This window comes from Cygnus olor, chromosome 2, assembly GCF_009769625.2.
Source record: "Cygnus olor isolate bCygOlo1 chromosome 2, bCygOlo1.pri.v2, whole genome shotgun sequence".
NCBI lineage: Eukaryota > Metazoa > Chordata > Aves > Anseriformes > Anatidae > Cygnus > Cygnus olor.
Window position 1 is genome coordinate 133,812,613 of NC_049170.1, and position 13,634 is coordinate 133,826,246.

At 35.6% G+C, this 13,634-nt stretch overlaps 1 protein-coding gene across 2 annotated transcripts in view; it reads right to left on the reverse strand.

The window, feature by feature from the left end:
• The window catches only part of MMP16 (matrix metallopeptidase 16), a 200,228-nt gene that overhangs the window by 90,243 nt on the left and 96,351 nt on the right, over positions 1–13,634 (reverse strand). For both annotated transcript variants that reach the window (XM_040546312.1, XM_040546313.1), the window contains exon 3: positions 8,540–8,662. In XM_040546312.1, coding sequence (XP_040402246.1) covers positions 8,540–8,662 — 123 coding nt within the window. The remainder of the gene's footprint in view (positions 1–8,539; positions 8,663–13,634) is intronic.

Consider the following 13,634-nt stretch of genomic DNA (forward strand, 5'->3'; position numbering starts at 1 on the left):
TTTGAAACAAATAGATCACCTCTGGTTAAAGATATACTGCGTTTTGTGCCATCATTTATCTACAGGCACTTTCCATCAAGTAACTTCATTAATCTCTCACTGATGTAGGTTTTCTTAGCTTCAACTTCTTTGCAGTCTCACTTTGCTAACTCTTTGTAGCTATAACCTAAAAACCTTTTTCATGTAAAATGTGATCTTGATTCATATAGCTCCTGCTCCAGCTGATTAAGCCCAAGTCAGATATATTGCTTTTGATCTCCTTGTTCTGTGACCACATTAAAAGTCAACCTACTGTTGCCACGTCTATAATTCTCTTCTGTTTCATGGACAATACTCTCCCTATAATTTGTTAAAAGGAGCTGAAAAGTGACAAAGATGAGGTTTCCAAGATACAAAACTAAGATTGGCTACTGCCGGTAAAGATAACAAAAAATGTTTTTATAAATACATCAACACAAAAAGGAGGACTAAGGAGAATCTCCATCCTTTACTGGATGCAAGGGGAAACTTAGTTACAAGAGATGAGGAAAAGGCTGAGGTGCTTAATGCCTTCTTTGCCTCAGTCTTTAGCGGCAAAACCAGCTGTTCTCTGGATACCCAGTACCCTGAGCTGGTGGAAGGGGATGGGGAGCAGACTGTGGCCCTCGTAATCCACGAGGAAATGTTTGGCGACCTGCTACAGCACTTGGATGTACGTAAGTTGATGGGGCCGGATGGGATCCACCCGAGGCTACTGAAAGAACTGGCGGAGGAGCTGGCCAAGCCGCTTTCCATCATTTATCGGCAGTCCTGGCTATCAGGGGAGGTCCCAGTCGACTGGCGGCCAGCAAATGTGATGCCCATCTACAAGAAGGGCCGGAGGGTAGACCCAGGGAACTATAGGCCTGTTAGTTTGACCTCAGTGCCAGGGAAGCTCATGGAGCAGATTATCTTGAGTATCATCACACGGCACTTACAGGGCAAGCAGGCGATCAGGCCCAGTCAGCATGGGTTTATGAAAGGCAGGTCCTGCTTGACGAACCTGATCTCCTTCTATGACAAAGTGACACGCTTAGTGGATGAGGGAAAGGCTCTGGATGTGGTCTACCTTGATTTCAGTAAGGCTTCTGACACCATTTCCCACAGCATTCTCCTCAAGAAACTGGCTGCTCATGGCTTGGTCTGGCATATGCTTCATTGGGTTAAAAACTGGCTGGATAGCCGGGCCCAAAGAGTTGTGGTGAATGGAGTCAAATCCAGTTGGAGGCCGGTCACTAGTGGCGTCCCCCAGGGCTCAGTACTGGGGCCAGTCCTCTTTAATATCTTTATCGATGATCTGGATGAGGGGATCGAGCGCACCCTCAGTAAGTTTGCAGATGACACCAAGTTAGGTGCATGTGTTGATCTGCTCAAGGGTAGGAAGGCTCTGCAGGAGGATCTGGATAGGCTGGACCGATGGGCTGAGGCCAACTGTATGAAGGTCAACGAGGCCGAGTGCCGGGTCCAGCACCTGAGGCACAACAACCCCAAGCAGAGCTACAGGCTGGGAGATGAGTGGTTGGAAAGCTGCCTGGCAGAGAAGGACCTGGGAGTATTGGTTGATAGTCGGCTGAATATGAGCCAGCAGTGTGCTCAGGTGGCCAAGAAGGCCAACAGCATCCTGGCTTGTATAAGAAGCAGTGTGGCCAGCAGATCTAGGGAAGTGATTGTCCCCCTGTACTCGGCTCTGGTGAGGCTGCACCTCGAGTACTGTGTTCAGTTTTGGGCCCCTCTCTACAAGAAGGACATGGAGGTGCTCGAGAGAGTCCAGAGAAGGGCAACGAAGCTGGTGTGGGGTCTGGAGAACAAGTCTTACGAGGAGCGGCTGAGGGAGCTGGGATTGTTCAGCCTGGAGAAGAGGAGGCTCAGGGGCGACCTTATCGCTCTCTATAGGTACCTTAAAGGAGCCTGTAGCGAGGTGGGGATTGGTCTGTTCTCCCACATGCCTGGTGACAGGACAAGGGGGAATGGGCTAAAGTTGCGCCAGGGGAGGTTTAGGTTGGATATTAGGAAAAACTTCTTTAACAGAAGGGTTGTTAGGCATTGGAATGGGCTGCCCAGGGAAGTGGTTGAGTCACCATCCCTGGAGGTCTTTAAAAGACGTTTAGATGTTGAGCTTAGTGATATGGTTTAGTGAAGGACTTGTTAGTGTTAGGTCAGAGGTTGGACTAGGTGATCCTGGAGGTCTCTTCCAACCTAGACAATTATGTGATTCTGTGAATCTGTGATTCTGTGATTATTAAAATACTTTGTTTTTACAGGAATGGGACTGTATGTCATATTTTACTACTAATTAATCTGAATAAAATGCAAGACCAAAAAAAAAAAATTTACAATTATAGCATATTAATGTTTAAGGATTTTATTATTTCAGAATTATTGAAGTAGTCAATTATTAAAGAAACGAGAACTCATATTATACAATGGAGATAAATTTTATTTGAGAAGGGCTGACACTAAAAGTACATATAGTGAAAAGCATTTTAATTTAAATTACACTGTGCAAAAACACAGCTAATTGGCTTAATTGACTGTTAAGTAGGAATTCTCTCTCACAAGTACAGTTATTGGGACTTTTTATTACCTTATATACCTTTTATGAGGTATATTTTACATGCCTTTACCTCTCCATTCAGTGGTTAGAAATGCTGAGGTACATAACACAGCTAACTGTTCTTTAAGAAAAAGGAAAGAATCACTGGTATGAAATTAGATTTTGAGATAGAACCAAGCTTTAACAGGGGGTATATATGCTTAAATCAGCAGGTAGGAATGGGAGTACTTCATTTTATTCAGAGTCATAAACATTGTCTATAATGGTACTGGCAGAACTAAGGTAAATACCAGAAACTTTCCCATGTAGCATAAGGTTGATTATAATTGCAAATTTTATGGTTTTGTTTTTTTTTTCTGTTTGAAAGCTTGTGGGAAATACATATATAATGGCATAAGAATGTTTAGTAGACAAGGATCTATTAAAATTTAGGCTGTAATTTTGCATCCATGATTATTACGGAAAGTTAATGCTTAGTTTCAGGAATCATAGGATCCCTGGCCAATTAGTCCTCAGGAGATGAAGCCCCATGGTAGTCTAATAGTTTATGAGAATTTCATTGTTGAAATCAACTAGTCTCCCTAGTATAAATCCCTATTTTTCTAGAGTATGCAACTACAAGTCACCAGAGCTCCAGCAAAACATGTACGTGGGAATGATACGAGCTCACATGTGGGTCATTTTAAAAACATCTGTTTTCAGAGAACCCTAAGAACTTCTTCCCCAGGCCACTCAGCATGCTTTCCTCATCTGCAAGTATCACTTCCCAATACAAATCTGCATGCATTTTCTGTGCTACTGTGTGTTCTTCGATAGAGAGAAATGAAAGATTTTGGCTACTGACTTGAAATTTAAAGTTCTAGAGCACATGGTGAGGTATTTCCACTGACTTAAGGCCTTGTAAGCCTCATGTGTATGTTGGGAAAAATGATACAGGCCAGTCCTGTAAATGCTTCTAGCATGTTTCAAAATATTTTACCTAGGCATAAGTTAATACAACTGAATTAAAGCACAGAATATTGCTTCCATGTTGAAGACTGGTTTTCAGATGTTTCAGTTACTCAAAAATTAATTAAATTTAGAAATTTCTCATCATCTCTGAAAACGACAACAACAAAAACACAGAGAATGTTTATTCCCCTTATTTCTGTTGTTTTTTATTATTATTATTATTTATTTATTTATTTACTTTTAAAGGAAAGAGAATATGCTCATGTCTAGACACTAAAATAACCATATATTTAAAAAATAATACAGTATGCAAATCATCCCATCACAAAACATATGCTCTTATTTCAATATTGATGGATCTGCCCTTTTTCATTCATGAGCAAAATATAATCAAGAAAATTCAGCATACAGACTTAGTGACAAGTAGAATTAATAAGGAGTGCAATTCCTTGATTTAGGAAATATGTTCTTAATATTCGTCTGTGGCAGTAATATTATGTTATAATCCAACTTGTTGCTACTTTAAATCAACAATACTTTCTAAAGTCTTTCTTAACTCAGTTTGTCTTATTTTTCAGTGTGGCTTTCAAACCTCAAAGAAAATTTTCTTTCCATATTCTACACAATGTGGGTCATTCAGAATTTAGTAATAATATATGGTTAACATGGCAGATAGGACCTTTCATTACATATTGAAGCTTCCAATGAGCATTAATTCATTTAACTGGACAGCATAAAGGTAGACATGTCCAAATCTTTCATCTTTTGTTGCTTTTCGGGGAGCTGAAGTCAAGGATGAATCCAGCTCATTGGGAAAGGAAGAAGATATTAATCTAGTGTTTGACCCAAGGCCATTGACCATCTGCAGTTAAGCTTTCTCTACCAATTAAATTAATGTTATATATTGCTGAACAATCAATTATTTTTTTTCTCTTCCTCGAGAAAGCAGAATAAAGCTGCAGAACAGCTTTTAAATTGCTATTTTATTTTATTTTAAAATGTTAAAAGTTCTAAATGATGGTCTTCATTCAAGACAAAGTTTGGCTTTTCAGAGAGCATTCTCTAATTTTATTTGTATAAGTGTTCTGCAGGCTGAATAATCGGAACAATTGACTAATGACTGACTCTCTTAGTGCTAGAGTTAAAATTATGAATAGTATGCCCAGACTTCTGATGAAGAGGACTTTATATTCAATAATTCTCTATTTAATTATATGCCTAAAAAAGGCATATAAACATTCATGTTCTATTTTACAAAGACGAGTGCTTTATTGATTCACATTCTTACTCCTTTAAAATACTGGGTGATTTACTTCCCTAACAACAGAGAAGGTGATTGCTTTTTCAGAGAGACTTATAAGTGTCTTTGTAAACATCACCTTAAAAAAAAAAATCCCTTAATAGGTTTCATAGATTTCTTCTCTCAATCTATATTATGTTCAGTCAGAGATTGTTTTGTAACCTGATACAGTCTAAAACACTAAGAGACAAGACTTAGCCATTAATATCTTTCTTGTTCTGTAATGGAGCTAGTTCTCACCAGTCCTATATGCTTATGGCTGGTAAAGAAGGTTAATCACTTTCTGTTTCTCCTTTGGTAAAAGTCATATTAGAATATAGGATAAGTATAAATAATACGTAAGTATAAATAATGTTTACAAGGTATGCAAGCATGAACTATACCACACAGAAAAGATACAAGAACTACTATTGCTGTGTAACTTCAGTAGAAACAGGAATTCTAAAAAGAAACAACCTATTACCAGTTCAAATAATTTGAAAGCTGCATTCCCTGAAGGAGAAAAAGTATAACTAATGCAGCAAAATATCCGTTCCATGCTATCATTACAAATATTGGAATTCTGCATATTGACACTGACTGTAGATATATCGCTGTCTAAGACTAACGATCATCTAAGCTAAAACTGTAATATGTGGCCAGAAAGGATTCAATTAACACAAATGATCATGGTAAATGATTTATTTGAAGCTCCATCTTGAAATTCGAGCTGAAGTTCTTAGACTGAAAAATTACAAATTAAAAACATGGAAATGCAGAAAAAATGTGATAAAAGTTGCATGTGTATCCATTTTGATCCTCTTATCTGTGATTACAGAGACAATCTAAAGGGAAAAATATTCTTAACAACATTAATCATTTAAATTTAACAGGTGCCAGGAGCAATTCTTGGTGGAAAAAAAAAAAAAGGAAAAAAAAAAAAAAAAGCTAGACTGAAAATACAAGTAGAAACAGATTAAAATGCATCTATATGTGATCTCAGTTCTATTTTACCATTAACAGTGATTTGATGTCTTGCCTAAAGTGATAATTTCATTTAAATCCAGTATCTCAGGATATCCTCTAGCCAGAGAGATAGTAAGTGGTAAATGTAGTTTTTGAACTCCTTCCGAGTGATCCCCTCAACATCGGAGTTGCGCCTATTTGACAATGATACATAGAAAAAACTCTACATCTGTGAATTTCACAGAGCCCAACAAAACTTTATACACTTACAGTTTTATATTAAATACTTTCTAGAAATAAGCACTAGCATTTAAAAAGTTTGCCTTACTCTATCCCAGTCAAAGCCCCCCGCCAAAAAAACAAACAAACAAAAAAAACAACCAACCAACCAAACAAAAACTCTTCTAAGAAAACTTACTATGAGCTGCTGTTAAGGTTCATGTTCTGCTCATCTTTATTGGGCTCTTTTTCAAGTAATGTCAATGCTTGAAATATACTTTTTTTTTTTTTTTTTTTTCAGTTAACCTTTCTGTTCAGAAAAGCAGGTGAGTGCAGATAACCTTACAGAATCATAGAATCATAGAATGGCTCAGGTTGGAAGGGACTTTGAAGATCATCTAACTCCAACCCCCCTGCCACAGGCAGCAATGCCACCTGCTAGATCAGGTTGGCGAAGGCCCCATCCAGCTTGGCCTTGAACACCTCCAGGGATGGGGCATCCACAACTTCTCTGGATAATCTGTTCCAGTGCCTCACTACCCTACCTTGATTGATGGCATTTTTTTAATTGTTTATTCTATGTTTCTGTTCTATTCTTTTCAGAAAAGTGGAAGAGGTAGCAGACACTGATATGAACGAGAAATTGTCCTTCCTTTGGAGGTGTTCCTAAGCCTGCTTAGCCAGGACAGTTAAGACTACAAGGTTTGACTAGCCAGAAAGACACAGAATGCAGCTGGAAACCTGCAGGTTACAAAAAGACTAAGAACTAGCACCAAGAAAAATGGAGCAGACGTGATGCTAGAGATATGTTCAAAATTTTAGGGAACAAAGCAACTTAAAGGGTCATTCAGTTAACTGGAATTAATCCTGTCAGCAAGGAACCACTAGGAAGGACAAAGTAAGTGGGGAGAAGGGATGAATTTTATTTCTCTATTTTATTTCTCTCTCTCTCTCTCTCTCTCTCTCTTTTTTTCCTGTTGTTAGTTGCTTTGAATTTTCTATATTCAGAAAAAATAATATATATTTTCTTTATTCTAAGGCTACTTGGCTTTTCTAGTTTAAATGACTTTTGATCTGTAATTCACTACAAAAGTATTATAGGTTTATTCACTTTAAAGCTCTGGTTGACTGGAGGTCTTGTCAAAATGAGACTGAACATTTTACAAGAGGGAAGGCAGGAGGTAGAGAACTGCTATAAATTCCTCAAAGTGAGGGAGATTACTAGATAGTTGCCACATAGTTTAAAACTGAGCACCCGTGTTTGGGATTATGATGAATGCCTTGGGTGACGGAAGATAAACAAGTGGTAGGATTTAGACTGTTGTAAAAAATCCTGTAATGAAATAGAAAATTGGACTCAGTACAAATGAGATGGGGAAAAAAAAAAAGGCATTTTTAGGTGACCCTGAATGCTTTTCATATGTATACATACATGCTATGTTTAAATTTTAAAATGCAGATAGAAGTGCTTTCTTATTCTGGTCAGCTATGTACTTCACCTATATTAACAATAAAGAACATCAGCCAGTGCAACATACTAATCACAAGGTAGTCAGTTCTCTATTGCTTTAAGTTATATCAGTGTTTAATGCCTTAAAATAAAATTCTACAATTCAAACATAAGCCATAGAATTGATATAGTGTTACTAATAAAACTCTCTTCACAGTTCTATGAAGATCAGTCTATATGACCATTACAGCTTATGGACTTAAAATCTAATGCTTATATGGGGTTATGAATAAAGGCAACAATCAGTGAATTTGAAAAACAGGTTTATCCCTTGTAACTTACTCTTGTTAGATAGTACAGAAATCCCAAAGGGGATGTGTAAATTTTCAAACAGGCTGTGTGGGAATCATTGGTCTGTTGACAAACTATGGATACTACATTGCATACATCACATTTACTTTGGTTGACAGAATTCTGGCAAGTACACTGTATGGATCTAACTTTCCCTGGAAAGATCAGCTTTTACAGAATAGGCAATATACTGTGTAAAGTATGTGCCAGACTCATGAGTTACAAAGATGTACAACCCCCATGTATCCCTATACCCATCACTGGCTAAGCAGGAAATGGTTAGGTCAGTGACTCACCAAAATGTAATCAAATTTATTGGTGCTTCAGAACAGACCTGTAGGCACCTACATTTTACAGAGACTGACTTACTTCAATAGCCTATTTTACATACTTAAATTAGAGATCTCAGTTTCATTAGAGTGCTCCTACTTTCAGAGAAATGTTCTCTGAGAAACTGCCAAGAGGGTTGTAAGGTAAGGTTAAGGACATATTGGGTGTGAATTAGATGCTAAAAGCTTCAGAGAATTTACTGCTTACTAAATGCATGCAATTTTAATTCAGGAAAATCCCTTGGTTCTTAGGTACTACATATGTATTTATCCAAGAGGTATTCAAATCAGCATTTTTACATCACATATTAATAATAAACTTCTTGAAACATTGAAAAATATTTCAGAAACTTATATTTACTTTTAATTAAAATTCAGTGCTACTAGTGATATTTATAAATCTATATTAGTCTTTTTAGTACCTGTAAGTGATATGTTTGTGCTGCCACTTCTGTCCTGTTAACGCATATCGTTTCCGACGAATGTTAAATTTAGAGCTACCTCTTGTTTGGTCAGGCACACCACATCGAGGCTTCTTCATCCAGCTGCAAGAAACAGCATCATAGTTGAAGCAGCATGAAAGAAAAATCATAATCACTGCACCCAACTAATAAAGATATCAAACTTTTTTTGAAGTTATAGTATTATCAATTTTGTGTCTATATACAAAAATGACTACCAAGAGGAACAGTTATCTTGCTACTAGATGTATATTTTGTGGAGCTTCATTGCGTCTGATGACATTCAGAAACAAATGTATTTGCTTTTATTTTTCCCTTTTTTTCCCTTCTTTTGCTACAACTTCTGAACAAAGACTTCACAAGTATTTCAGAATTAGTAATTTTTTCTGATTCATTCGAAGTAATTCTTATCTGTGTTACTGGCTTGCTTACTGGAGGTGAAGTTAAAGTATACACACACAAATTTAATCAAATCACTAGTTGCTACTGCCAGATTATTATTATTTTTTTAATTCAACATATTGAAACATTCTAACATCATAATAATTTTAAGATCTTCATTAAATGTTCCTACTATGTCACTGTCTTTCCACACAATGAAGAGTACCAGCTCTATTCACAACTATAAATAACTAGTGGAGATATCTAACAAGAATTCTGCCTAAGAATATTTAAAATTCTGCACAGAATCAAGTTGAAAATGTCTAATACACAAACAACAAAACAACCACTTCTGTAGCACCAGGTTTCCCACAGAAATGCTCAGTTTTTGCAATGGCCTTCAATGTTTCAAAGTATTCAAATATTTCAAACACCTCAAATTTGTCAGCATTCCAAATTATCAAAATTAGGATGATGTCTAATTCAAAAGAATAAGTTCAACAGAAGTGTTACTAAAAGAACTGTTTCTTGCTTGTAGTATAAACGCTTTAGTTTGATTAGAAGTAACAAAGCTCAGCAGAAGTGGTGATTTCATATGCAGCACATACCAGGATGATAGTAAGATTAAAGACATTCATTGTATAAGTAAAAGACAACTCTCCCCTGATACTTTTCCAATTCATTGACTTTACTCATGCCAGATAATTACTGACGTGAAAGCTGCAGTTTTCCTATGGTATATACCACAACAATGGTAATGTTCTTCAGGCTTGCACGGATGAATTTCTGACCATTAAACTGGCATTTAAGCATTGTTTTGTAAATATATACACACAACAGCTCTATGAATGGATGATAAGTCACTTGAAATTTCATCTAATTAGAATATAGATTCCTTTTAAAATATGTACAGTTAACAAAACTTTAAAAAAAAAAAACAACTAAAGAAACAAACACACAACAACAAAAAAAAAAACAGCTAATTTATTTAATCTTTTCCTGTGGGTGTTCTTAGTTAAATATATGCATAATAAAGAAAATTATCTTGTTTTGTTCATAAGAACTTGTGGAATGGTTGCAGTGCACAGGACTATTTTATATATATACATATATATAGTACTACTGTATATATATATATAGTAAACAATCCAATGAAATCATTGATTCTTCACTTCTGTACTCAAGGAATGAGATGTGCATTGTAAGTTTGATAACTACTAATACAGGACAAACTATATTGTGTATGGAATGATTTTTTGGAGATGGGATAATGAAATTTGAATTTCAGTGAAATCAGACACACTTGTTTTCATAAATCTATGGATTTCACTACATCCCCCGTCAAAGAGTCCCTCCCCAGCTTTCCTCTAGGCGCCCCCCTTATGTACTGGAAGGCCACTATAAGGCCTCCCCAGAGCCTTCTCTTCTCCAGGATGAACAATCTTCATTCTCTCAGCCTGTTTTCACAGGATCAGCACTACATCAAGAGAAAGTACCAAGCAATAAAGAAACACACACACATACAAACACACAAACAAATAATAATAAAAAACAATCAAACAAACAAATCAAAAACAAAAACTATTTTGTTATAAACATTGTACAGAAATGTCAGGGTCTTGTATAAATTTATATCACTTACAATTTTATATTTTCAAAGGCAATGAATTAGGCATTTGAATTAAAAGCATTTGAATTAATGAATTCAAAGCAATTGAATTAGGCCTTCCTCTCATGCCCCCTCACTTTCTCCTCCCCCCCCCAAAAAAAAAAAAAAAGTTTAAATTACTCAGACTAACTGATGGAAACCTATTTTAATAACAAGGTTTGCTCACTGGTGGACCAGGGGCAAAAAGTGTAAATATTAAAAGTTTTGAATTTTTAAAAATAATCTTCAAAGCTGTTATTGAAATAAGCTTTCAAGTTACGTCCAAAGTTCAATACTCCTCCAGAAAAGGTTAGCATAAAACGTTTTATGCTTAAGATTTAATATCAAAACAAACAAGTAACATACAAACAAACAAATAAACAAAAAAAAAACCAAGACCAGTAGGTAGCATGGACTCAGAATTCAACATAATATTATTTTACTAGAAATACTAACAAAAAATTTTAAACAAAACAAAACATACTCACAAATTTGGAACAAATTATGAAATTTAAGCAGTCACAATTTGTTTTTCCATTGACCTTGAAGTGGCATGTACCTATCAGAAGTGTTATGCAGCCTGTCAAGCTCGCATCCTTCTTCGAACGGGCAGAGGATGTTCCATGCTGTCATTCTGTGTGGCCTGCTGATGTTCTTACTGTTGTTGGTTATACAACGACTGGGACTGTGGTTCATACACAGCATAAATCTCAATGTAAATGTAAATGGAAGCCTTTGCACAAGTGGCTCACTAGCTTTCGGCAAGTTATCTTCATGTAAAATTTCAGGAAAGATGCAATTTTCTCTGTTTAATGCAGCTGAAGTGTTGGACTGTCACCTGCTCTATTACCTAAATACTAATTGAGCTAAATTTGGCAGTTAGAGTTTTAAACAAATTATTAAATGGTTAGTAACAGAGTCAAGTCCTTTCTAGCACAGAAATGAGGCAAAATATTAACAATCTCTGGCACATAATTTTCACTTTCTCTTTTTTTTTTTTTTTTTTTCAATGCTAAAAATAGTTTCTTAAACATTAACAGGTCTTACTCTGACTGTGGGGAAGGCTTCTGTCAGTAATCATTAATGCTCATAAAATTTGTGGATACTTATTGTGTAATGTGCTCTTCCATCTGAGGGATAACTGATGTATAAAACACTCATTTTTATTTTCTTCTGAATATAGCTGCTTATAGCGTAATATGATCAATGTTTTCCATGTTCTTGATTGTGTGTTAGAATTTAATTATTTAATATATATATTATTTTATTTTAAAAGGTGCACACTGGTAATGACTGCCTACCTCTCTTTCATATGTTTGTTTCCGAACCTGTGGAAATATTTTATTCAGCAGCCCCTCAATATTAATATTTTATTGGTACTCAATAAAGAGGCTTAATTGTGACTAATGTACTCTATCTGTAGACTATCTTACATCAAATTCTTCTCTTAGGTCCATTAGTTTAAAGCTTGAAGAGCTATATATGTCAAGAGAATTAAAACAGTTTAGACTCACAGAAAATTTGAAAAGATTAAAATAAAAATATGCAGCAAAATTATAACGTTTCTCCAGGAGAAAAAAATGAAAATGAACTTTTCATAACTCAAGTCAATTGCCTTATCATATTTTGTTCTTTGGGGGATAAGAGGAAGAAAATCTTTCTCCCTCCTCACCTTCTTAAGCCTTCAGGAAAAATTGAGAAAAGTCATACTTTGTTTTAAAACAGAGTCAAAACATTAAAAAAGCTACCTTTTATTTCTTTTCCCTGCTTATTCCACATCAAAACTGTATTATATATATATAGAGAGAGAGAGTCAGAGATAAACTAAATGGTTGGAAGCGGTCTTTTTAGGAAAAACAAACAAACAAACCAACTCTAACACCACGAAAGGAAGATAAAAAGGGAGAACACCAAAAATCCAATTTGACTTGGTGGCTGGTAAAACTGATTTCAGTTAACTACTGAATGGCACCCTGAAACTTCTTGTGAAGAGACATAGATGTGTTTTCTAAACGTTTTTACTCTTCCCTATCGTTTTCTTACTATCATTACAGGACTTTACTGGCACCCCTGTATGTAACAGAAAACAGTCAAAAAATGATGTAAGGTATTTCAACACTCTTACTGAGGATTGTTTCTCAGCAAGGCTTCTCACTGAATGTTTGCTGAGGCAACAAGAATTTATGTATACTTTTTTTCACATAAAACAACATTTACCAATAGAACAGACTGCTGATATGATTTCAACAGCTCAAAATTTATCATTCACTGCTAATTGAAATATGATACATTTTAATTGTAACCTATAAAGTAAACTTGGTTATAAGCTCATCTGAGAACTAAAGTGACCACATTTGCCATTTATTTGTAAAGGATGACACTAAAATAAAATGAATGCTTTGTTACTATCACAGAGATTTATTTAGCATCTTATATACTACCATTCTATTTGTATACCAAGAGGTTTGTAATGTACCCCTTTAAACTGCAAAACACATTTTGGAAATAAACATGTATAACAGTTTTAAGAGAAGACAGCAACTACTCTTCCTCTGCTTCGCATGTTTGTTTCAGGGATGTGAAAGACCAAGAAGCCAACTGTGGGTCCATTCTCATAATTTTCCTTTTTCAGTGAGTCATTGATGGGTTTGGTAATATATGAATGAATTGCATAAAATATTGTTGCACCCCATGCAAATGTCAGAGTATTTTCACTGAATTTTCCATTGTAATAATTCTATTCAGAATGTCCCTCATTTTTTATGTCATTATGATGATATCTATTTGTACCACTCATATTTCCATATCCCCAGCAATAAGCAAGCATCATTTTTTCAAATCACTTGGGAAACAAATTTAAAAATACAGCAAAAAAAAATGAATGGTGAGTAGTAGGGGGAAGATGTTCACATTTATGCATGCCAAAGTACTCATTAAGGGATTTACTGTTTCTCAGAACAACAAATTTTCTCCAGGAGACTTTGATGCTGCTGCTGCAAGACGTTATTTCTCTGCTCATGTTCCCAT